This window comes from Schistocerca serialis, chromosome 6 (genome assembly GCF_023864345.2).
Source record: "Schistocerca serialis cubense isolate TAMUIC-IGC-003099 chromosome 6, iqSchSeri2.2, whole genome shotgun sequence".
NCBI classification, from domain to species: domain Eukaryota; kingdom Metazoa; phylum Arthropoda; class Insecta; order Orthoptera; family Acrididae; genus Schistocerca; species Schistocerca serialis.
The window spans coordinates 133666328-133689721 of NC_064643.1; the positions used below are offsets into that span (position 1 = coordinate 133666328).

Below are 23394 nucleotides of genomic sequence, written 5' to 3' on the forward strand. Positions count from 1 at the left end.
AGGAATTAAAGTCTGACAACCTTGTATGTATGGTTCCTTTTTTCCCCCCACATCTTTTCCTCGTGTGCACACAATGTAATTGCGGTAAGTGCAACTGCTGCGGTTAATAACAAGTTGTTGTCAGCCATCTTGAACTTTGACGAAAAATTTGATGACAGTATAATACCCCTTCTAGCGCTACGTCAAAGATCTTTGTCAAATATATTTGACGGAATATTTGATCACATCTTTGATCAAATCTGTGACAAAGAAATTTGACAGTGTAATACCGGCCTGATGACAGTGGCACGTAAAGAGCCCTCCGCCACAGACCGTTGGAAGGCTTGCAGAGTGTAAATGTAGATGTAGATGTTCTACGCATGCATGACCCAGTGTCCACCCTTGGCTACTTTTTCTGGACCAGCTCCATATTATGCTACGGCCCGGCTGAAGGACCTGTCCCTCCTCACAGTCTCCCTCCCAGAATGTGTATGTATCCTTTTGCATCCCTTGTCCTTACATTTCTTCTAAATTTCTCTGAGCACTATGGGACTAAACATCTGAGGTCATCAGTCCCCTAGAACTTAAAACTACTTAAACGTAACTAACCTAAGGACGTCACACACATCAATGCCCGAGGCAGGATTCGAACCTGCGGTCGTAGCAGTCGCGCGGTTCCGGACTGAGCGGCAACCGCGGCCGGCTTCTTCTAAATCCGAATTGCCCCTCAGCGTAGTTAATCCCTGTTCTCCTCCCAGTCCTCTGTTCACGATCTTTAGCATTACCTTTGCATCATAAGACAGGAGATAGATGATTCTGCATCACAAGTTTGTGACATGTTTTGTACAGCTTTTGCACGAATTCTTTATGTTTTGCACAAGTTCCTCGTTATTTTTGTACATTTCCAACTCATCTATATTATTAATCTTTGTAATTAATTTTCTACGTCAATGTTTTTCACATTTTGCATTTCTCTTTCGTATAGGGTGCCATACATTCCCTCCTTTCCTACTTACATTCGTTTTCAAGATACTTTCTGACTTGCTTAATTTCTCGCCTCAGTTCAATATATAGCATTCTACACTGAAGCACCAAAGAAACTGGCTTAGGGATGCGTATTCAAATATAGAGAAATGTAAACAGGCAGAATATGACGCTGCGGTCGGCAACGTCTATGTTAAACAACAAGCGCCTGGTGCAGTTGTTAGATAGGTTACTGCTGCTACAATGGCAGGTTATCAACATTCAAGTTGGTGTTGTGAATGTGTTGTTAGGTCAGTGCGCGAGTCATGGGACACAGCATCTCCGAGGTAGTGATGAAGTGAGGATTTTCTTATACGACCATTTCACGAGTGTACCGTGAATATCAGGAATCTGGTAAAACATTAACTCTCTGACATCACTGCAGCTGGAAAAAGGTCCTACATCAACGAGACCACCAACGACTGAAGAGAATCGTTCAACGTGACAGAAGTGCAACACTTCCGTAAATTGCTGCTGATTTCAGTGCTGGACCATCAACAAGTATCAGTGTGCGAACCGATATGGGCTTTAGGTGCCGAAGGCCTATTAGTGTACCCTCGATGGGCACAAATCTTCACACCTCGCCTGGGCCCATCAACAGTGACATTGGCCTGTTGATGACTGGTAACATGTTGCCTGGTCGGATGAGTCTCGTTTCAAATTGTATCAAGCGGATGTATGTGTATGTGTATGGAAACCTCATGATTCCATGGATCCTGCATGTCAGCAGCTGCTTGTTCAAGCTGGAGGAGGCTCTGTAATGGTTTGGGCGTGTGCAGTTGGAGCGGTGACATGAGACCCCCTGATACGTCTAGATACTACTCTGACGGGTGACACATACGTAAGCATCCTGTCCGATTGCCTGCATCCATTCATGTCCATTGTGCATTCCGACGGACTTGGGAAATTCCAGCAGGACAATGCGACACCCCAGAACTGCTACAGAGTGGCTCCAGGAACACTCTTCTGAGTTTAAACACTTCCGCTGACCACCAAACTCACCAGACATGAACATTATTGAGCATATCAGGGATGCCTTGCAATGTGCTGTCCAGAGATCTCCACCCCCTCGTACTCTTAAGGATATATGGACAACTCTGCACTATTCATGGTGTCAATTCCCTCCAGCACTGCCTCAGACATTAGTTGAGTCCAAGCCACGTCGTGTTGCGGCACTCCTGCGAACTCGCGGGAGCCCTACAGGATATTAGGCAGGTGTACCAGTTTCTTTGGCTCTTGAGTGTAAATGAGTCCTCACTTCATTATTCTTGGTTTTAAATTTCCTTCTCTCATCCAGTTTCAAAAGTAATTTCTCTTCACACATACCGCAAATTCCTAATTTAGTCTGTGTTCTTAGTGCACTGATCAGATTGCATGTGTTTTCTGAGAAGATATGAACCTTAATGAACACAGAGCTCAAACAAACTTCTAGGAAACGGTATATTGTGTAACCATGGGAACTTGCCATTGGCGCTGGTTTCGCCAAAGACGCATGACAGAGTTCATAGAACAGCAAGTGCTTTGGGAGCACATGAAGTCAGAACGAAATTGGGTGACATCATTTTTACATAGAAAAGAATAATCACAGAAAAGATTAACAGAATATTCGTGCACTTATTTCTTCACTGTGTTCCACAATTCACAATGGTTAGGTGGTGTTGTAACCAGAATGTTCGTGATAGAAAAAACAATTACTAGGCAATAACAATATTTGTGGTGACGTCGACTGCAGACATCATCTCTCCATCTGGAAGCACTCTAGGAGCCACTGAAGATAGAGAAAACAGCTGAACAACAAAAATAGGAGAAAATACAGTTTATTAACACTGGTAAATATCTGATACTAAATACAAGTCCTAATATATTTTGGTATTGCTAGGGAAATTTCAGTTCGTTGTTTGTTATTGGCAGTGGCATCCTGGAGATATCCAGATGTGTGTGTTTGTCCTCAAGTGGCGTGGTTTATACCGCACTTAATTTGCCTGATGTCAAAAATGAGCCAAGTATTGTGTTATTTGATAGTTAGTGGTCGCCTTTGAAGAAAATCAAGGCACGTAATGGATAGCAAGGGTACCCACAGCCATTCATCGTAAAACTTTAAAATTAAACAGTTACTTGTTACTGTTGTCCTTGCAACTGAATGTACCAGATGCCTTTGGACGCTAAACCGATTCAGTAGCGTTGAACCTTCAATTTTAGGCTTTTTTCTCGTGTTATTAGTTATTGTCAAAATCTACGAAAATGGGATTATAGACACTCTTGTATGTATATGAACCGTATCTGCCTGACGGCCAAATTCATAGAAACTAAACAGAGTGATTCAGCTGCCCCTACTGTTGCCGTTTTATGCAACCTCCGTTATAGCTAGCCTTTATAAACCACACACAGATTTTTATATTCACTTGCTCGTTACGCACAAATTATTAGTGGGAAAAAAGCAGGAAATTTTTGTAGTAAATTTAATGTATTTAAATTTTGTACAGGGATATGTTTTCGCTAGAGGCTGTAGTTTTCGAGTTATTCAACAAAAATACATACAAATGACCTTGAAACGCACCCACACACCCTCGCTCAGCCCCACCGATCACGATTTCTAGTATGACACTCTGTCCTATCACTGTATAAATATTCGGGACTGCACGAATTATTTACCTTTTTTGGTCTTCACAGACAGGCCTTATTACGCGACCAGCTTAGTCGAGCACTTATAAATTGTAAAACTGACGTATGTGTAAATTTTACATAACAATTTAGTAGATTATAGCAGCATAAAATAAACAAATACATCGGTATCAGGTCTTCTGACTACGAAACTACTGTGTTTGTAAGGGTTACGTTCGGAATTGTCAACGTTATTAATTTTTGCGTAACTCCTTTTCTCGTTCATTACAATGACGGGGAGTTTTAAATTAACAATGATAACAAAGTAGCTGACTATGCAGGTGGCGTAATAGCCCAATCAATATTGACCATAAAAGTCGAATGTCGGGAATAGTTCGCATAGTTGGAAATTTCTGTACAGCGATAGGAAGGAGTGCCACGAACAACATACTAGAAATCCTGACTGGGGAGGGATGAGTCTGGGTGAAGGTGCGTTTAAGGATCCCTTTTGTACGTTTTTCTTGAATAACTCGGAAATCGTGCCTCAGCGAAAACGTATCCCAGTACAGAATTTAACTACGTTTAATTTCCTACAAAACGGTGGTGTTAATTTTTTTCTGTAGGACTTATAGTTTATGCGTAGCGAGCTAGGGAAAATAAAGGCCAAATACAACATTACCGATTGCATAAAACGACAACAGTGGGAACAGCTATATCAGCCTTTATATACTGTTTCAGTTAAGCACATTGCAGGTAGCAGGTGCGCATTATAAACTGGCGGCACTTGCATGTCTGGCTTTAATAAAAGTTTTTGAACAAATTATGTTTATTTTGGAAAAAACTGTGTTTCCCCAACCATTTCCCCTTCCACGAAACTAATTTGTCTACCATCCACAGCTCCAAACCTAGATATCCTCTCGCCTGACAGGTAAAATTTATGTAACCGTAAATCACCTTTTGCTGTCGTTAGGCACTATGATTAACACTTTTAGTTTTGCTCAAATGGAAAATTGAATTGTCTGATATAAAATGCATGGTATAAGCAGGACCATTTAAAGTTCTGAACGTCATATAACACATCAAGATAGGATGCAGCTGGTGTCGAAAGAGAAGGAGAAATTAACATCGACAGTGTGTAGAATCGTACTGATGTAACTTATCTACAACGCTAGTTTCTGTAAAACCAACAGCTATTGGTAAACATTTGCGACAGTTTACAGCAGTGGTTAAGACTGGAGTATAAACATCTCTAGGAGATGAGTTCGCTGATAATGTCGACCAGAAGAGGAGTTCGGTCGAAGCACTTCAGGAAGAACTCGTCGATGGTAAGGTACACGTGACCATTTACGCTACTCAGCCCGTGCTCCTCGTCCGGGTAGCTCTGTGAACAGAACGAAGACAGGCAGCAGATAGAATCCAAAGGCTAACAAGAAGCAATAAGTCTTTATTGAACCGTAATCGGTCTAGAAATCTGCATCAGAAACATAACACCTAGAAAACAGTTCAGCCGTTACAATTTTAACGAATTATTTATTTTACATACGTAGTTTCACATCAAACGTGAGATCATTTCATGATGGTGGCATGATTTCTTATGGAAATTTAGAAGTTTTTACTAAAATTTGAAAAATATAAGTGTTTTATACATAAACATAAGCTCACCATACAAAATGTTAGCCTCTCCTTTAAAAAAATCACACTGATCGCTTTGGTATACTGTATACGGTGTAGAACTGCTGGCAGACTGTCGCATGACCCTCCATCGCTGACATACAGCAGGTCATGGCAGAGAAGTGAAGCGATGCGCCGGACGGTTGGATGGAATCAACGCGTTAAGATGGGGTCGACGTAAAGACGTGACACAATGGCAGACAGGAGATGTCGTAGTTGGACGTGCACGTGACCACACTGAATCAAATCTTCAGATTTATTGGTGTATCAGTGCGGAGTGACCAGCATGTATACAAAGAATGGCGGACCACTCACAGCCATCCAACACGGAGTAAGAACAGTGATCGTGAAAAGATCCTAAAGGACAGCGACTGGAGACGTGTGTCAAAAGCCTTGTCAAAGACAGTATGTTTCAAACCAGACAGGATTTGCAACTTTCAGTGAAAGCAGATTCGCCTCAATCAATTTCCGAATGAGAATTTGGAAGGAAACTGCGTGCAATGGAAATTTGGAGTCTGGTACCTCACAGGCCATTCTTCAAAGTAGCACATAAAGCTGCACGTTCTCAGTTGGCCGAAAAACACAGAAACTGGACAGTCCGCAGCTCGTGGTCGTGCGGTAGCGTTCTTGCTTCCCATGCCCGGGTTCCCAGGTTCGATTCCCGGCGGGGTCAGGGATTTTCTCTGCCTCGTGATGACTGGGTGTTGTGTGATGTCCTTAGGTTAGTTAGGTTTAAGTATTTCTAAGTTCTAGGGGTCTGATGACCGTAGCTGTTAAGTCCCATAGTGCTCAGAGCCACTTGAACCATTTAGAAACCGGCCAGTAGCCGACTGTCTGAGACATGTAGTGTGATCCGGCTAGTCGCGATTTTTCCACTTTTCGAGTGACGCAAGGAGTCGAATGCAGCAACGGCCCAATGTGGCGATATGTGGCGATGAGCTCGCAGTGTTTGGAACGGGTAGTTTAGCTCAGACCAGGCGCGGCTCGTAATTATAGGCTCCGAGGTGGAACCGCCCCAAAATATTTATTAAAATAAGTTTTTCAATAACGTATTACAGAATTTAAGTTATCAGAACGCATTTCTCGTATTCCCCACATGGATTTATAAGCAGGTCAACGTTTTTGGAACTGTTGATACGTGATGTCACGCGATGTTTTTCGAACAGGTAGTAGCTAGTCTTACGGTTTCGCCTCGCCTTGAAATAGCACTCAGCTCTATGTAGCATAGGTTTGGGGCAGTGGTTTCCTCGAGTACAGCGCTTATGGTCTTCCCAAAAGCTCTGGTGTTGCAGCAGAAGAGTGTACTACCAATCCAGGCACAATTTTCACGTTCCACTGCTTACATCAAAAGGGGGTGAACAGAGTTTCTGAAACACCGCTATCGAATCCCTGTCTCTGTATATCTCTGTTACGTCATTGATCGACGTTTAGAACATATAGTATTTTAGACAGTTCTTTTTGTTTCTGCCATTCACTATACCATCCACGGCACGAATAAATTTTCAAATGTCTCACCACCTACCGAGAGTTTCACGAATGATTAAGAGGAAAATGAGCGCGAAATATACCCCTTGCGCAAAATACGATGGTCGTTCAGTAAGTAATGCCCCAAATTCTTTTTCTCAGAACATATTTATTGTTGAAACTTCTTGGCAGGTTAAAACTGTGTGCCTGACCGAGACTCGAACTCGGGACCTTTGCCTTCTGTAAAGTTTGGTAGGGAGGATACGAGGTGCTGGCAGAAGTGGAGCTGTGAGGACGGGGCGTCAGTCGTGCTTGGGTAGCTCAGTTGGTAGAGCACTTGCCTGCGAAAGGCAAAGGTCCCTAGTTCGAGTCTCGGTCCAGCACACAGTTTTAATCTGCCAGGAAGTTTCATATCAGCGCACACTCCCCTACAGAGTGAAAATCTCATTGTGCATATTTATTGTTAAGAGTCAGAATTTGGTGACAATACACTTCAACATGTCTTGTCCATGTCCTGTTTTTCTACGTAGTCTCCATCACGTTCCATGGCCATCTGCCAACGTTGTGGAAGAGCATGTATTCCCTGCTGGTAAAAGCTCTTGTCCTGTAGGCGTATCCATGTTCCCTGTAGAGACTCTTTAAGCTGCCCAAAGAGATGCAAGTCCGAGGATGCCAGATCTAGACTGTAGGGTGAATGAGACAATTATGTCCAACTGAATTTGGCGATGTGTTCTCGAGTTCTCGGACTTGTGTGTGGGCTTGCATTATCGTGTTGGAGCAATATTTCTGCTGGATTCTTGTCCGATCGAACACGTCGGAAACGGTTCTTGAGTTTATTCAGAGTCTTCACGTATTCCTCTGAATTCATGGCTGACCCATTTGGCATCATATCCATGAGAATAATGCCGTCAGAATACCAGAAGACTGTCACAATGACTTTTCCAGCAGAGGGGATTATCTCGAATTTCTTCTTTTGTCGTGAATGAGGATAATGCCACTCCATGGACTGCCTTTTTGTTTCCGGCGCAAAGTGGTGCACCCAGATTTCGTCCCCCATAACGATCCGTGACAGAGAGGCCTCTCTGTCAGTCTGAAAACGCTCCAACAATTCAGGTGAAATGACCTTTCTTTGAATCTTGTGGTCCGCTGTGCGCATTCGTGGAACTCATCGTGAGCACCTCTGAATATCCAAGAGTCTCGTTCATTGCAGACGCACTTCAGACACAAGTAGAGTCCATGCCACGTTGTGTTGCGGCACTTCTCTGTGCTCGCGGGAGCTCTACACGAAATTGGGCAGGTGTACCAGTTTCTTTGGCTTTTCAGTGTATGATGTTTCAGCATCCTGCGGTATATATAGCCTGAACTGCATCACTCGAAACGCAGTTTAATTATAAAGACGCGGTATATTAGTGAAGTGACACCCAGAGGCGAGTATATAACGAGATTCTGTAGGAAAGGACTTTGATTGCTTGCATGTCAGCCATCGCTTGCGACACCATTGCAAATTCAAATTTAAATATTGTCAATCTTCTTATTTGTAATGAAAACTATTAATGTGATGTGCTTGAATTGTTGAATAGCTATCTGAGAACGCAACAACCTTTAGGCACCCTATAAGCGACGAGTGGGCAGGACCCCACAAACCCTGTGCCTGGTGGGCACGGATTTTCTTTTCTACAGACCAAGGCAACATATTGACACTCTATGGAGCATGTTGGGTTACAACAGCGGCATATGGGCGAGCGTTATCGTGATGGAAAACACCTCCTTGGATGCTGTTCATGAATGGCAGCACAACAGGCCAGATCTCTAGACTGACGTACAAATTTGCAGCCAGGATGCGCTGTCAAATAACATCGCACCCAAAACCATAACTCAGGTGTAGGCCCAGTGTGCCCAATATTCAGGCCCTCAGCTACCTTCCTTCTAACCGACACACGACCTCACTGAGGCACAAAACAGCTTTCATCAGTAAACACAATAGGCCTCTAACCTGTCCTCCAGTGGAGCTCTCGCTTCATACACTGAAGTTACAGACGGCGGTGGTTTGGCTTAAGTGCAATGCACGCCACAGAATGACTGGCTCGAAGCTGTCCTTGAAGTAGCCAATTTGTAACAGTTCTTTGTGTCACTATAGTACCAACTGCAGCTCAGATTGATACTGTAGATGCAGTATGATGTGACAGATCCGTATGCCGAACACGATGGTCTTCCCTCTCGGTAGTGCCACTTATAGACCATATACACCACTGGCCATTAAAATTGCTACACCAAGAAGAAATGCAGATGATAAACGGGTATTCATTGGATAAATATACTAGAACTGACATGATTTCATTTTCACACAATTTGGGTGCATAGATCCTGAGAAATCAGTACCTAGAACAACCAGCTCTGGCCGTAATAACGGCCTTGATACGCCTGGGAACTGAGGCAAACAGAGCTTGGATGGCGTGTACAGGTACAGCTGCCCATGCAACTTCAACACGATACCACAGTTCATCAAGAGTAGTGACTGGCATATTGTGACGAGCCAGTTGCTCGGCCACGATTGACCAGACGTTTTCAATTGGTGAGAGATCTGGAGAATGTGCTGGCCAGGACAGCAATCGAACATCTTCTATACCCAGAAAGACCTCTACAGGACCTGCAACATGCGGTCGTGCATTAATATGCTGAAATGTAGAGTTTCGCAGGGATCGAATGAAGGGTAGAGCCACGGGTCGTAACACATCTGAAATGTAACGTCCACTGTTCAAAGTGCCGTCAATGCGAACAAGAGGTGACCGAGACGTGTAAGCAATGGCACCCCATACCATCACGCCGGGTGATACGCCAGTATCGCGATGACGAATACACGCTTCCAATGTGCGTTCACTGCGATGTCGCCAAACACTGATGCGACCATCATGATGCTGCAAACAGAACCTCGATTCATCCGAAAAAATGACGTTTTGCCATTCGTGCACCCAGGTTCGTCGTTGAGTACACCATAGCAGGCGCTCCTGTCTGTGATGCAGCGCAAGGGTAACCGCAGCCACGGTCTCCGAGCTGATAGTCCATGCTGCTGCAAACGTCGTCGAACTGTTCGTGCAGATGGTTGTTGTCTTGCAAACGTCCCCATCTGGTGTCTCAGGGATCGAGACGTGGCTGCACGATCCGTTACAGCCATGCGGATAAGAAGCCTGTCATGTCGACTGCTAGTGATACGAGGCCGTTGGGATCCAGCACAGCGTTCCGTATTACCCTCCTTAACCCACCGATTCCATATTCTGCTAACAGTCTTTCGATCTCGACCAACGCGAGCAGCAATGTCGTGATACGATATACCGCAATCGCGATAGGCTACAATCCGACCTTTATCAAAACGGAAACGTGATAGTAAGCATTTCTTCTCCTTACACGAGGCATCACAACAACGTTTCACCAGGCATCGCCGGTCAACTGCTGTTTGTGTATGAGAAATCGGTTGGAAACTTTCCTGATGGGAGCACGTTGTGAGTGTCGCCACCGGCGCCAACCTTGTGTGAATGTTCTGAAAAGCTAATCATTTGCATATCACAGCATCTTCTTCCTGTCGGTTAAATTTCGCGTTTGTAGCACGTCATCTTCGTGGTGTAGCAATTTTAATGACCAGTAGTGTATTTCCGTGACCACCGCTGGCAGCAATAATGTACGGTGGCTATATTTCTGCCGAGTCTTTCCGCAATATCGCAGAAGGAACATTCACCTTCTTGGAGCCCTGTTGCACAACCTCGTTCAAACTCAATGAGGTGAAGACAATGGCGTGTTTGCCTCCTTAAAGGCATTCTTCACTAACATCAACTCACCATGTCGAACCTCAAAGGTAACTAACGATCACGACCGTTACAGCACGTATTTAAAGCAAACCTAAGTTGTATCCTCATAATGACGCTACTAGCGCCACTCTTACGCAACTGGCACGAAATGTGAATGAACGTCATCTTTCAGATGCAGAAACGCACCTACCAACTTTCGTTTATGTCGCACAATTCCCTCTTGGTGTTGCGATTTTTTTTTCCGCTAGTGCAGGTACGTTCCATGGCGACGCAGTAGATGTCGAAATGATGTATGTGGTCGCCGGAGTGTTGAAGTCATCACGAGAAACAAAATCCCAAGCGAAATCAAACACTGCAAAATAAAGAATGGAATAATGACAATATTACGAAAAGCACAGATCGCTACTCGCCATATAACGGAGATGCTGTGTCGCAGACAGACACAACAAAATGACAACTAAAGAAGCTAGTTTTCGGCGAAAAGGCCTTCTAAAGCAGACAACACACACACACACACACACACACACACACACACACACACACACACACGTTCACGCAAACAAAACACACACACAAGGCCAATGAGGAAGAAGCGAGTGACATTATAGATAAATGATTAGCGATAGAAAGGGAAATGACTAGACAAAGCATGCAGAATAAGACGATAGCGGAAGCAGGACACAGAATGAACAGCGCAGTAGATATGTTGTTGTTGTTGTGGTCTTCAGTCCTGAGGCTGGTTTGATGGAGCTCTCCATGCTACTCTATCCTGTGCAAGCCTCTTCATCTCCCAGTACCTACTGCAGCCTACATCCTTCTGAATCTGCTTAGTGTATTCATCTCTTGGTCTCCCTCTACGATTTTTAGCCTCCACGCTGCCCTGCAGTACCAAATTGGTGATCCCTTGATGCCTCAGAACATGTCCTACCAAGCGATCTCTTCTTCTAGTCAAGTTGTGCCACAAACGCCTCTTCTCCCCAATTCTATTCAATACCTCCTCATTAGTTATGTGATCTACCCATCTAATCTTCAGCATTCTTCTGTAGCACCACATTTCAAAAGCTTCTATTCTCTTCTTGTCTGAACTATTTATCGTCCATGTTTCTCTTCCATACATGGCTACACTCCATACAAATACTTTCAGAAACGACTTCCTGACACTTAAATCTATACTCGATGTTAACAAATTTCTCTTCTTCAGAAACGCTTTCCTTGCCATAGCCAGTATACATTTTATATCCTCTCAACTTCGACCATCATCAGTTAGTTTGCTCCCCAAATAGCAAAACTCCTTCACTATTTTAAGTGTCTCATTTCCTAATCTAATTCCCTCAGCATCACCCGATTTAATTCGACTACATTCCATTATCCTCGTTTTGCTTTTGTTGATATTCATCTTATACCCTCCTTTCAAGACACTGTCCATTCCGTTCAACTGCTCTTCCAAGTCCTTTGCTGTCTCTGACACAATTACAATGTCATCGGCGAACCTCAATTTTTTATTTCCTCTCCATGGATTTTAATACCTACTCCGAACTTTTCTTTTGTTTCCTTTACTGCTTGCTCAATATACAGATTGAATAGCATCGGGGAGAGGCTACAACCCTGTCTGACTCCCTTCCCGACCGCTGCTTCCCTTTCATGCACCTCGACTCTTATAACTGCCATCTGGTATCTGTACAAATTGTAAATAGCCTTTCGATCCCTGTATTTTACCCCTGCCACCTTCAGAATTGGAAAGAGGGTATTACAGTCAATGCAGCAGATAATAGTACAAAAAATCTGAATTCGAGTACCTGCGAGACCAGTTTCTATAGGATGACGAGTACCGCACAGCGCTTTGTCCAATTAGTAGGAAGAGAGACGAATAGCAACAAGAAGCACCTCATGGCTGTAGAAAAACTGTTGCATCAACAGCTAGCCGAGTTACGCCGTCAGACTGTCAACATCAAACGGATAGGAAAGAGGGATACCAGTACAGCGACAACGTATTGTCAAATGGGCTGCACCAGAGAAAACAAAGCCAACTTTTAGTTCATAGACACAGTGTCATTCGCGGAATGGTCACTGATGTTTCGGCAGAGGAACTTTTTAACAGAAGTAATATCTCCAATAAAAGTTATCGGCGGCGAAGATTTCTAAAAGCAGTATTCTGCGTCAATATTAGGTCTGAAATTAAATCAGATAAAAGTATCTTAACCTTTGATGGGCAACAAATTCCCCAGTACATCTATTTCCATGGGACACAGTGTGAAGTGGCCCTCTACGAGTTATCGGTTAGTATACGTTACAACTGTCTAGTGTTCGGACATACTAAGAAACCGTGCACGGGTGTAATGCGAAATTCCGTGAAGTTTAGAAGGTAGGAGATACGGCACTGACGGAAGTAAAGCTGTGAGGGCGCGGCCGTGACTCGTGCTGGCTAGCAGTCAATAGAGCCCTTGACGGCGAAAGAGAAGTTCCAGCTTCGAGTTTAGTTGTAATGTGAGAGGAAATTTCATATTCGCCATAAATGATAAAAACACAAATAGCAGGACGAAATGGAAAACGCATGTAGCGTAAATGATCAGTCGAAAATACTTCAAACAAATACAACCATAATCGTGAAACTGAATAAATGAATTAAAAATTCTGTTACACGCGCGATTGGAACCAAGACCTTTTTGCTTACGAGGCAGAAATGGTAACTATTACACCAGCGCAGCACTATGATTAACGTTGCTGACCAAACTACCCAAGTCGAATGCCCTCCCCAACACAAAGGGCGTCAAGGAAACTATCCCTTTTCCTAGATCGTTAATTCCCATGCATTTTGCGGTCGAAAACATTTCACAGTGCGACGAGTAACACGAAGACGTTCTCGATAGCCTTTGACACTCCTACACCCCTCGGACGATTCAACTCTTCTCTTAAGCCAGCAACCCTATTGTACGTCATTGCACCCATTTCGCATGCGATGCGACTGAAATTTTTGCTCTGGTGTACAGAGAAGAACTACGAGGGACCGTTCAAAACCATTCGACGAAATCTGAACAACACAGGAAGCAGCAAAGTATGTTTCTATTTTTTTCAGCTCTCCTGTATCGCGCCCTACTGTGGCGAGATCTGGGAGGGGTGCGACATTGACACACGCGTGAATAAAGCGGCAAACGGTCCTTCTAAGACCCCCTGTTTAGCAGCACCCTCAGTGCCACCCACCTGCGTTTGCTGAACACTTTAAAAGCGTACCTGAATAGAGACAACACTGAGCAGCAGAGTGCAAACTGTGGACGCCAGTTGTAGCCGCCCTCCGTCGATCTGCTTTCGTCGACTTCTCTGACGTAAGACATTGATGTTGTTAGCTACTGTATATGCCCGACTTTTCGTTGTATCCACACATCAGATGGAGCAGCCACAAACATCTTCACTGTTGTTGTTGTTGTGGTCTTCAGTCCTGAGACTGGTTTGATGCAGCTCTCCATGCTACTCTATCCTGTGCAAGCTTCTTCATCTCCCAGTACCTACTGCAACCTACATCCTTCTGAATCTGCTTAGTGTATTCATCTGTTGGTCTCCCTCTACGATTTTTACCCTCCACGCTGCCCTCCAATACTAAATTGGTGATCCCTTGATGCCTCAGAACATGTCCTACCAACCGATCCCTTCTTCTTGTCAAGTTGTGCCACAAACTTCTCTTCTCCCCAATCCTATTCAATACTTCCTCATTAGTTATGTGATCTACACATCTAACCTTCAGCATTCTTCTGTAGCACCACATTTCGAAAGTTTCTATTCTCTTCTTGTCCAAACTATCGTCCATGTTTCACATCCATACATGGCTACACTCCATACAAATACTTTCAGAAATGACTTCCTGACACTTAAATCTATACTCGATGTTAACAAATTTCTCTTCTTCAGAAACGCTTTCCTTGCCATTGCCAGTCTACATTTTATATCCTCTCTACTTCGACCATCATAAGTTATTTTGCTCCACAAATAGCAAAACTCCTTTACTACTTTAAGTGTCTCATTTCCTAATCTAATTCCCTCAGCATCACCAGATTTAATTCGACTACATTCCATTATCCTCGTTTTACTTTTGTTGATGTTCATCTTATATCCTCCTTTCAAGACGCTATCCATTCCGTTCAACTGCTCTTCCAAGTCCTTCACTGTAACAGTGACTAAATTTCAGGTTTTCATAACAATAATTAAAGTTGACTTTCGCTTAGTCGACCACTATTTGTTGCTGCGTTACCGAAGACAAGAAAGTTAATAACGTCTTTGGACTTTAGTTACTATTTCATCTTCCTATTTCCGATGTTACTACTTATCCGCACTGTTTCTGATTTTGTATTATTCCTGTCCGATGTTAAATAGCTTTTAAGTCACAATTTACGTTTCGTAATATTTCATAATCGTACCTGCCTTCATCGAGAGATACAGTTTGCAACTTGCCTATGATTATCGTTGACTAATACACAACCTATTCTGGAAATCACTTTAGTTTTTTTAACAACATTTAATAATAGTTGATTGATCATGAATTATTGTGTTTTGTATACAGAGAAAGAGAGGGTTGATCCTACAATTACTGTCAGCAATTATGTCAACTGAAATGTCCGTGATTTTTATAGTTCCTCACTCAAAGATATTACAGCAAGGACTATGGTCCATTGCTACACTTCGATACAGTAATTCAAACTTCGGACACTTTTACTTTAACATAGCTAAGTGTCCGATTCCGTACTTATATTCAATTTAACGTCTCTTCGTGTAGCCCATAGGTGCTATTATTGGTTATTCGGCATGTAATAGCGTTTAATATTGAGCGCTACTTCCTCTCGCGCACACAATTCCTCAGATATTCTTAGTCCTTGACCTTACGGCAAAGATCTACTTAGATCTCAGTATAAGTTTCAACGTAAGTCTGTCCCGTACAAACTGTAGTCACTTTCCTCGCAGTTTAACAGAAGTGCCCTGATCGCTTCCGTAGCACATCACTCGGAAATGCCAGTTATATCGCAGGCTGCAGCTACGTACACTTATTCAGAGTGCAGAAAACGAGACAAGAGAACTAACAATACCTGTGCATGGTTTATATAGTAGAATTTAGAAACAAAAGCAGCAGCGTTGAACCCTCTTTGATTTCCCTGAGGCACTACTTTCCTGTGGGCGTTATTCTGGTGAGAGATTATATATCGATAATTTTAATTAGAATTTTTTCAATGCTATTAATTATTTATGATATTATCGATCACCTCTCCCCTGTATAAGAATAAGCCTGATAATATTATTCTCAATTGAAATAGCGTTATACGTGGCAGAGGAGCGACCGCTTCGGCACCCCTCCGCTTCTTGCTAGCAGGCGCAGGAGCAGCAGTGTAGCCTGCCTGCAGGCGCCTAGGACTTTTGTCACAGAATCTGTCTGCACGGGTATATTTTTAAGGTGCTCAGCAAGGTGAGCAGGAGGTATCGAGGGTGCTGCCTAACTGAGTGGTCTTATAGGCTCCCTTAGTAGTTTTATTCACACATGTGTCAATCTCACACCCCTCTGTGGTCACAGCACAGAATGGTCTAAACAGAAGGGCTGAAAAAGCATAAGCATCCTTTGTTGCTTTGCATTGTGTTGAGATTTCGTTGAATTTATTTGAACGGTCTCTAGTGGTTCCACACTGTACACAAGAGGAAAATTTGTGGTCGCACTGCACTCCACGTGGGTGTGATCACATTCAGTAGGGTTGCTGGCTCACGACGTCCTTAGAAAAGTGCTGAAGCGTCCGGAAGTTGTCAGCAGCGCCGAAAGCTGTCAAGAACGTCATCCTGTTGCTGTGGGAATCAACATAGGTGCACTTTATGCTGCCCTGTAAGGCTTTTTCGTGTCGATTCTGAGTGGCTATATGTCTAAAAGTTTTTCTTCGGCCACCCAATAAGAAATCGCGCGATTTCAACGCTAGGCGTCGTACTTCTGACCTCCACTGTAGAGGCGTCAAAAGAAACGGTAAAAGAGGTGTGATGACTTTCCCACCGTCTGAAAAAACATCGTGGTGGCGCTGGTCGCAATTGTGGTGGGATTTGGTGCCAATGTGGCATCATTAACCCACTTTACAGCTCACATGTATTTTTGAGGCGTGGTCTTTTTTTTGGGTTGTGTCGATACCTCACTGTTTGAAGCGACGCCGAGCTCTAGGCACTTCTGCACCACTACAGATGAAGTTCGCAGGCACTTTGAGATACATTTTAAACTCATGTACCACAAAGGCGGACGGTTGCGGGCTTTCAAAAAAGTGATCCTTTCACTGAGTTGCACAATGTATTTTTATTACAATTTTCAAACATCCATTTTACCTACGATTTTACTGTATCCATGACGTTTGTACAGCAGGTGCTGGACTAGGCACTTTGACCGAAATTGTACATACGTTTAAGAATAATTTAAACAGCAGCTTACGGTGTTACATGATGTCACTTCTACAGTTTATCGAATCTGTGGAAGCCAATCGAAAAGAAACATTAAAAGGTTTTAGAAACACCGCTACTAGTCACTTTCTGGTTTTTACTACCTCTATAGCTGATGATGAGGTTTAACATGTTCCTAATAAAATAATTTAAGTACTTAACAAATTTTGTGACTGGTAGACGTATTTGTAAAACCTTTTCATGTTTTTGAAACAATGACAGTCGATTAACATTGAATATGGCTACAGATTGTTAAGAAGGAATATAGTGCATGTATGACTTGGTCTGACGAGGTTCTGGAACATACCTGCTGGTCGAAAAGCACGCCGGCCTCTTCGAGGGCTGTCGCCAGCGCCATGGAGTTCTGGTAGAGGACTGTGTCGTCCGCGGTGCCGTGCATCAACAGGAACTTCTTTCCCGCGAAGCGCTCTGCTAGTCGTGTGACGTCACTGGCGTTGTAGCCCTCCTCGTTGTCCTCGGGCGTGGGAAAGCCCATGTACCTCTCTGACTCTCGTATGTCTGTGAACCGTGTAGATTGTAACCACGTAAAAAAAGCAGGAATATGCACGTGTGTGGACTTTCAAACTTATTTCTGCATGCATGCTCTCAACACCAATTGCAGGCTGAGTTAAAGTCCTGTTCAGTACAGATGCAAATGAAGTAAATGAAATGATCCACTGTCATCAATGAAGGTGAACCTTTGACATTGCCAGCCATTCGTGCTGGAGGAACTTCAGAAAAATCGTTAAACGTGGGCCGAAGATACCGAGACAAAAGCCAATAGGTAAAGTGTAAATATGTGGCAACGAAAGTCTCATTAATTTTGTAAATATTACTTCATAAATTACGTGGAAATGATACTGTCAGTACATCAGACCAATTCCAAGCAGATAAAACTACTTTTTTGCAAACAGATCACTCTAGCATTATCTATATGTTGTGTAGTGCGCACCAACTAAACGAGATATGTTCCATCGGTTTCTGTTAGCTCACCCTTATTGGATGGCTCTTATTTCTGCGTAGTAATGACAACAACAACAATAATAATATAGTAATGAAGTACATTGTAAAAGAGAAATATTGGGAAAGTACAAATGCGAACACAATGAGCACTAAACTAATTTTACCTGTCTCATTGTCTTTGAAAATGTATAACATCACAACTAATGATTAATTACTTTTTTATGCAGACAATACATTCAGGCAACGACCTATACATTTCTCTGTACCATTGCTTCATGTACTTCATCATAGAGAGTAAATAATTTGTTCTAGTGGAAGACGTATCAGTCCCTAAGCTTACACACTACTTAACCTAAATTATCCTAAGGACAAACACACACACCCATGCCCGAGGGAGGACTCGAACCTCCGCCGGGACAGCCGCTCAGTCCATGACTGCAGTGCCCTAGACCACTCGGCTAATCCCGCGCGGCTGTTACTAACTATATCTCACGTAACACACCACATTAATAATGACATACATTGTCTCACGTGGTATTGCTAAACCTCTTCGATAGGTGTACAGAGGAAATATGCTTCTTCGCACTCGGCGAAGGCACTTCATGCGAAGTATCAAGCTAAGGTTTGAGTGAATTATTTCTCTTCTTCGACTGAGATATCTGTCTCTTTGTCTTTGCCCAGTGAGAATCACCAGCAAGACAAGTGAACTCATGAGTCCCTAAACTTACAGAAATTGATTGTAAAATGTAAACGTGCAAGAGAAATTATGACCCTTTTCAAAACCTGAGATATCCCGGGTGATTCGTAATTGCTGTCTATGAATTGGTAAATGGAGAGACAAAGTAAGTTAGTCATTTAAAAGTATGTAATTTTCTCTGTAAATGAACCCATAATCGTCAATTATTGGTTGAATGAAGACAAATTTCCACTTTTGCTGTAACTTCACGTAATTCTTTTATTTACTATTGGCCAGTTTCACTCTCATCGTCATTACCAAGCAATTGTCTGTTAACACAAAACGGGTAAATCTGCATCAATCTCGTAACTTTAAATATAAAGAGAACTCCTAACTACAAAGGCCCCACCAACGCATTGATAACATTATAAAATGTGGCACCTACACTTCAGTGACCATATATGAAATATTCGAAAGGATGCCGCGGCATGCTGCAGCCAAGCATTGCTGAACCTATTTACAACGGAGACATGATCAATGCTGTGAGAAGTATGACCTATCTGCACAGTAAACTGTAACACTGCATTCTCTCATGATAACGTAAATAACACAGCATGGCATACTAATATTACTGACCATTTGTGCATCTGGTGCAACTGACATAACGGAGTGTCATTGTTCCCACGCCAGAACTGCGTAAAGCATTGCCTATGCGTAAATGGCGTAGGAAAAATGTCTTTGGCTAATCGTTATATCGAAATGCACAAGCAAAGCCAGGTTTTACATATCCAGCGAGTGTCACAGACAGAAGTCATTCATAAAAGGTAACAGAACAGGCGGGGATTCTTATGCTGAATGTTTCGTGACACACCTAGTGTCATGCAATCAAACTTATGGAAACTGTCATATAGAAACACGAGAAGGCATTGTGCAAGCAACAGTGGCTGGACGCAGCTCCTGCGGATCCGCTCATGCACAGGAGCGTACACAAATAAGTCTGATCTCCCCAGCATACACAACTACAAATCACAGCAACACATCCACACCAACTTGCCGCGTCACAAGTTACCAGATTACAATTCTAACGTGTCTGTGAATGGCTATTATAAAAAGCACTTAAAGCTACAAACATTATAGTGTGACTATCTCTGGTCATGATATGACACTGTACATGATGTGTAGCAAAAGGAATGGTATTCCTTAAGAGTTTGGTAAATCACATTTAAATGAAACTACCAGTGATCTGTATACATTGTGAGAACGATTTCTAGCATCCACAGTAGCAGCGTAAAAGGCTTGATTAAGCTGTAGACCATAACAGCGATAGTGTTAGGATTGAGTGTATTGTACGAGGGGCGTTCAGAAAGTAAGCTCCGATCGGTCGCGAAATGGAAACGACTATGAAAATCCGATAAAGCTTTGCACAGATGTGTTGGGTAGTGTCTCTAGTATAACCCCAGTTAGCATCACGTCGCTCTTCTCATTTCTGAGCTCGCAGTGAGTGCGTAAAGATGTCTAGAAAATAGTGTCTGCCGCCAAGTAGGAGGGCCTGGTGAGAAATTTCGCCTGAAGCTACGCAGCTAACATTACATAACTGTCGTGCTGTTTCGTCTTCACGACAATTCTCAGCCGCATTCTGCAGGGGCAATGAAGATGCTCCTGCATCGTTTTCAAATGGAAATGTTAGATTACTTACAATACAGTCCGCAATTGTCTCCCCCTGAGTTTCATCTCTGGTCACATGAACCGCTGTCTTTGAAGACAACATTTTGACACAGACAACGAGGTGTAGGCCAGCGTGGAGAATTGGCGGAAAGCACTGGCGGCTGCTTTCTATGATGAGGCTATTGAAAAGTTGGTACAACGCTATGACAAAAGTCTAAGTCAGAACGGCGACTACGTAGAGAAGTAGCTGAAAGGTGTAGCTAATTGTTACAAGTAAAACATTTCTGATGTTCACTGTGGTTTCAATTTGGCAATCAATCGGAGCTTACTTTCTGAACAGGCCTCGTATAAACGGAGTCGGGATAAAATGACTATAAACATGAACAGACCTTAAGCGCATAAATCTCAGTTATTTACTGGGTGCAAACATAAGCGTCCTCTATTCAAAATTCTTGGTATATAGATGCCATATGACAGTGCAAAATCTTAATCCCATGTAAGGTTAGCATGGAGGCCTTAGACTGACTATACAGGGTGATTTTTTCCGCTGTGTACAAACTCCAGGGATTGACCAATGGAAGGATATGGAACTGAATTCATGTCCAGAAATGCATGGTTTCCATGCTGGAGACCATTTATACAATCGTACTTTGTTACAGAGACTGTGGTCTAATACGTGTTGCACCATGCAGCCACAGTTACAGTATGCATGGTTTCCTTCTAGAGGGTGGTAGTGTTCCTCATACGTCATGCCTAGCACCCCCTCCTGCCATAATAAATGGTAATGTTGTGTCCAGTTCACTTGTCTTCCTGACTCACCTTGTAGTGGATGTGATCAGCATTGTATACAATGGTTCTGTATTTGAATCGAGAGCTTGCCAACATGGTGTTTACTTACCGAAAGACAAATGGCAGCGGGCGGCGGGTAGCAACGTTGTGTCAGGAGACCTATTCCCGTCTACAACAACCACAGCATTCAGTGTTTGCAACAGTGCCTCGCTGTTTGTCTGAGGTAGGGTTTTTCAGGAAGCAGGAAATCACGAGGAACGTAGCCGAAATGTTTGGACATCAGACTTGCAGTACCAGGCAGTTGGGTCCCCAGTACACGGTAAGCCAGGCGACTGTGTGGGACATTCTCCATGACAACTGTTACTATCCTTATCACTTACAGCGAGTGCAGGGCTTACTAGCGACAGACTGTCCACATCGGGAGCAGTTTTGTCATTGGTCAAGGAAAGGGCAGGTACTTTATTTCAGTTTCTATAGTAATGTGTTACATAACCAATAACTTTAATCTTAGCACAATTCAGTGCACCTTTAACCCATACGGACACAGACTCTGATTCATATACTTTACGACAATTCCTTGTCCTAAGAACCAATGGCATTGTAGACATATAGTAAGGTGAACCACGATCTCTGTTGTAAACTTCACGTATCTGAAATGTACGATAAGCAATAACTTCTCAGCTGTTAAAAGTGCCCAGCCCTGATACACTCTCCGCTTTACCATCACGAACTAGAGCCACAGTAACCCAGTCATTACCATCTGCACTAGCATCAGTATTAAAGCACTCCGTCTTCAGGCCACAAGGGGCCCATCAGGACCATCCGACCGCCGTGTCATCCTCAGTTGAGGATGCGGATAGGAGGGGCGTGTGGTCAGCACACCGCTCTCCTGGTCGTTACGATGGTTTTCTGTGACCGGAGCCGCTACTATTCGGTCGAGTAGCTCCTCAGTTGGCATCACGAGGCTGAGTGCACCCCGAAAAATGGCAACAGCACATGGCGGCCCGAATGGTCACCCATCCAAGTGCCGGCCACGCCCGACAGCGCTTAACTTCGGTGACTTCACGGGAACCGGTGTACCCACTGCGGCAAGGCCGTTGCCCAGCATCAGTATTAGTAAGTGTAAAATTCAGTACGCATCCACAAAACACTGAAGGACCATGATGAATAACTTGCGCACCTACTCCACTTTTTGTAGTAATATATTATCAATAGCTTTATACACTGTAAGGCACGTACGCCTTCTCCTGCTAAAATAACGTGCCATAACTAGTCTGTGTCGATGCTGCTGCACTTGCGGCTGCTCGACGACTGACGCTTTCTTACCAGATACGTCACTTACATAGTTCTAATAATAATAAAGGACCTTTTGGTCCATGTCAACTACGATTCCAGGATTTGTATCATCCACCCTATTCACAGATGAGGCTACTTTTACACAGAGTGGTACCTTCAACTTTCATAACAGTCAGCTGTGGGATAACATGCCGAACCTCCATGGTGTGGTGACAGCAAATCATCAGCATCGGGGCAGCTAGAATGTGTGGGCCAGGATAATTGGCAACTATATTTTGGGACCAGTCTTCCTTCCACGTCGCCTAAGAGACCGGAATTATCGGCGTTTCTGGCGGGTGCCTTTGATGATTCGAAGGGTTATGAGACTGCTACATGTTGGTGCTCCAGCCAACTTCACTGTCAACACCTGGGTGCATCTTAATTGTGCCTTCCCTGGTCGATGGATCAGACGAGGAGGCTCAGTTACATGGCCTGCTCATTCACTGGATCTCAACCTGTGCGATTTCTGGTTATGGGATCATCTCAGATATATCGTACATGCTGAGTCCATTCCAGATGTGGAGACACTGAGGCAGCATATTCGTGTTGCCTTTGACACTGTTCGGATGCAGCCTGGCCAGTGTGAACAGGTGAGACAGAACATGCTATGGCACGTACATACACACGTTGAGGCACATGGAAACAATGTACAACATGCACTGTAACTGCGGCTGCATGATACAGCGCATTACTAGACTGCAGTCTCTGTAAGAAGGTATGACTGAATAAATGGTCTCTAGCAAGGAACCCATGCATTATTGTTCTATATCTTTTCATCAATCAATCCCCAGAGTTTGTACACGGTGGAAAAAATCAACTTACATACTACATATTTGGTGATCTTAGTGTCAGAGGGTGGCCAAATGCTCTCCCTGTAGCCACCCCATACGCCCGGGACGGAATTAGTGTACCCCGGCTGTCTGCGTCTAGTGGAAGCCATGAAAGAGTGCAAAAGTTTTCAAATGTCTGCGAGTCATGTAACTGAGG

The 23394-nt window shown here is 43.5% G+C and overlaps 1 protein-coding gene and 1 pseudogene across 2 annotated transcripts in view; both read right to left on the reverse strand.

Moving 5' to 3' along the window:
• Positions 1-2803: 2803 nt before the first annotated feature.
• The window catches only part of LOC126484624 (venom dipeptidyl peptidase 4-like), a 348388-nt gene continuing 327797 nt past the window's right edge, over positions 2804-23394 (reverse strand). For both annotated transcript variants that reach the window (XM_050108208.1, XM_050108207.1), the window contains exons 16-17: positions 17287-17498; positions 2804-4984 (exon numbers count right to left, since the gene is read on the reverse strand). In XM_050108208.1, coding sequence (XP_049964165.1) covers positions 4853-4984; positions 17287-17498 — 344 coding nt within the window. In that variant the 3' untranslated portion in view covers positions 2804-4852. The remainder of the gene's footprint in view (positions 4985-17286; positions 17499-23394) is intronic.
• LOC126485807 (5S ribosomal RNA) lies at positions 22057-22174 on the reverse strand (annotated as a pseudogene).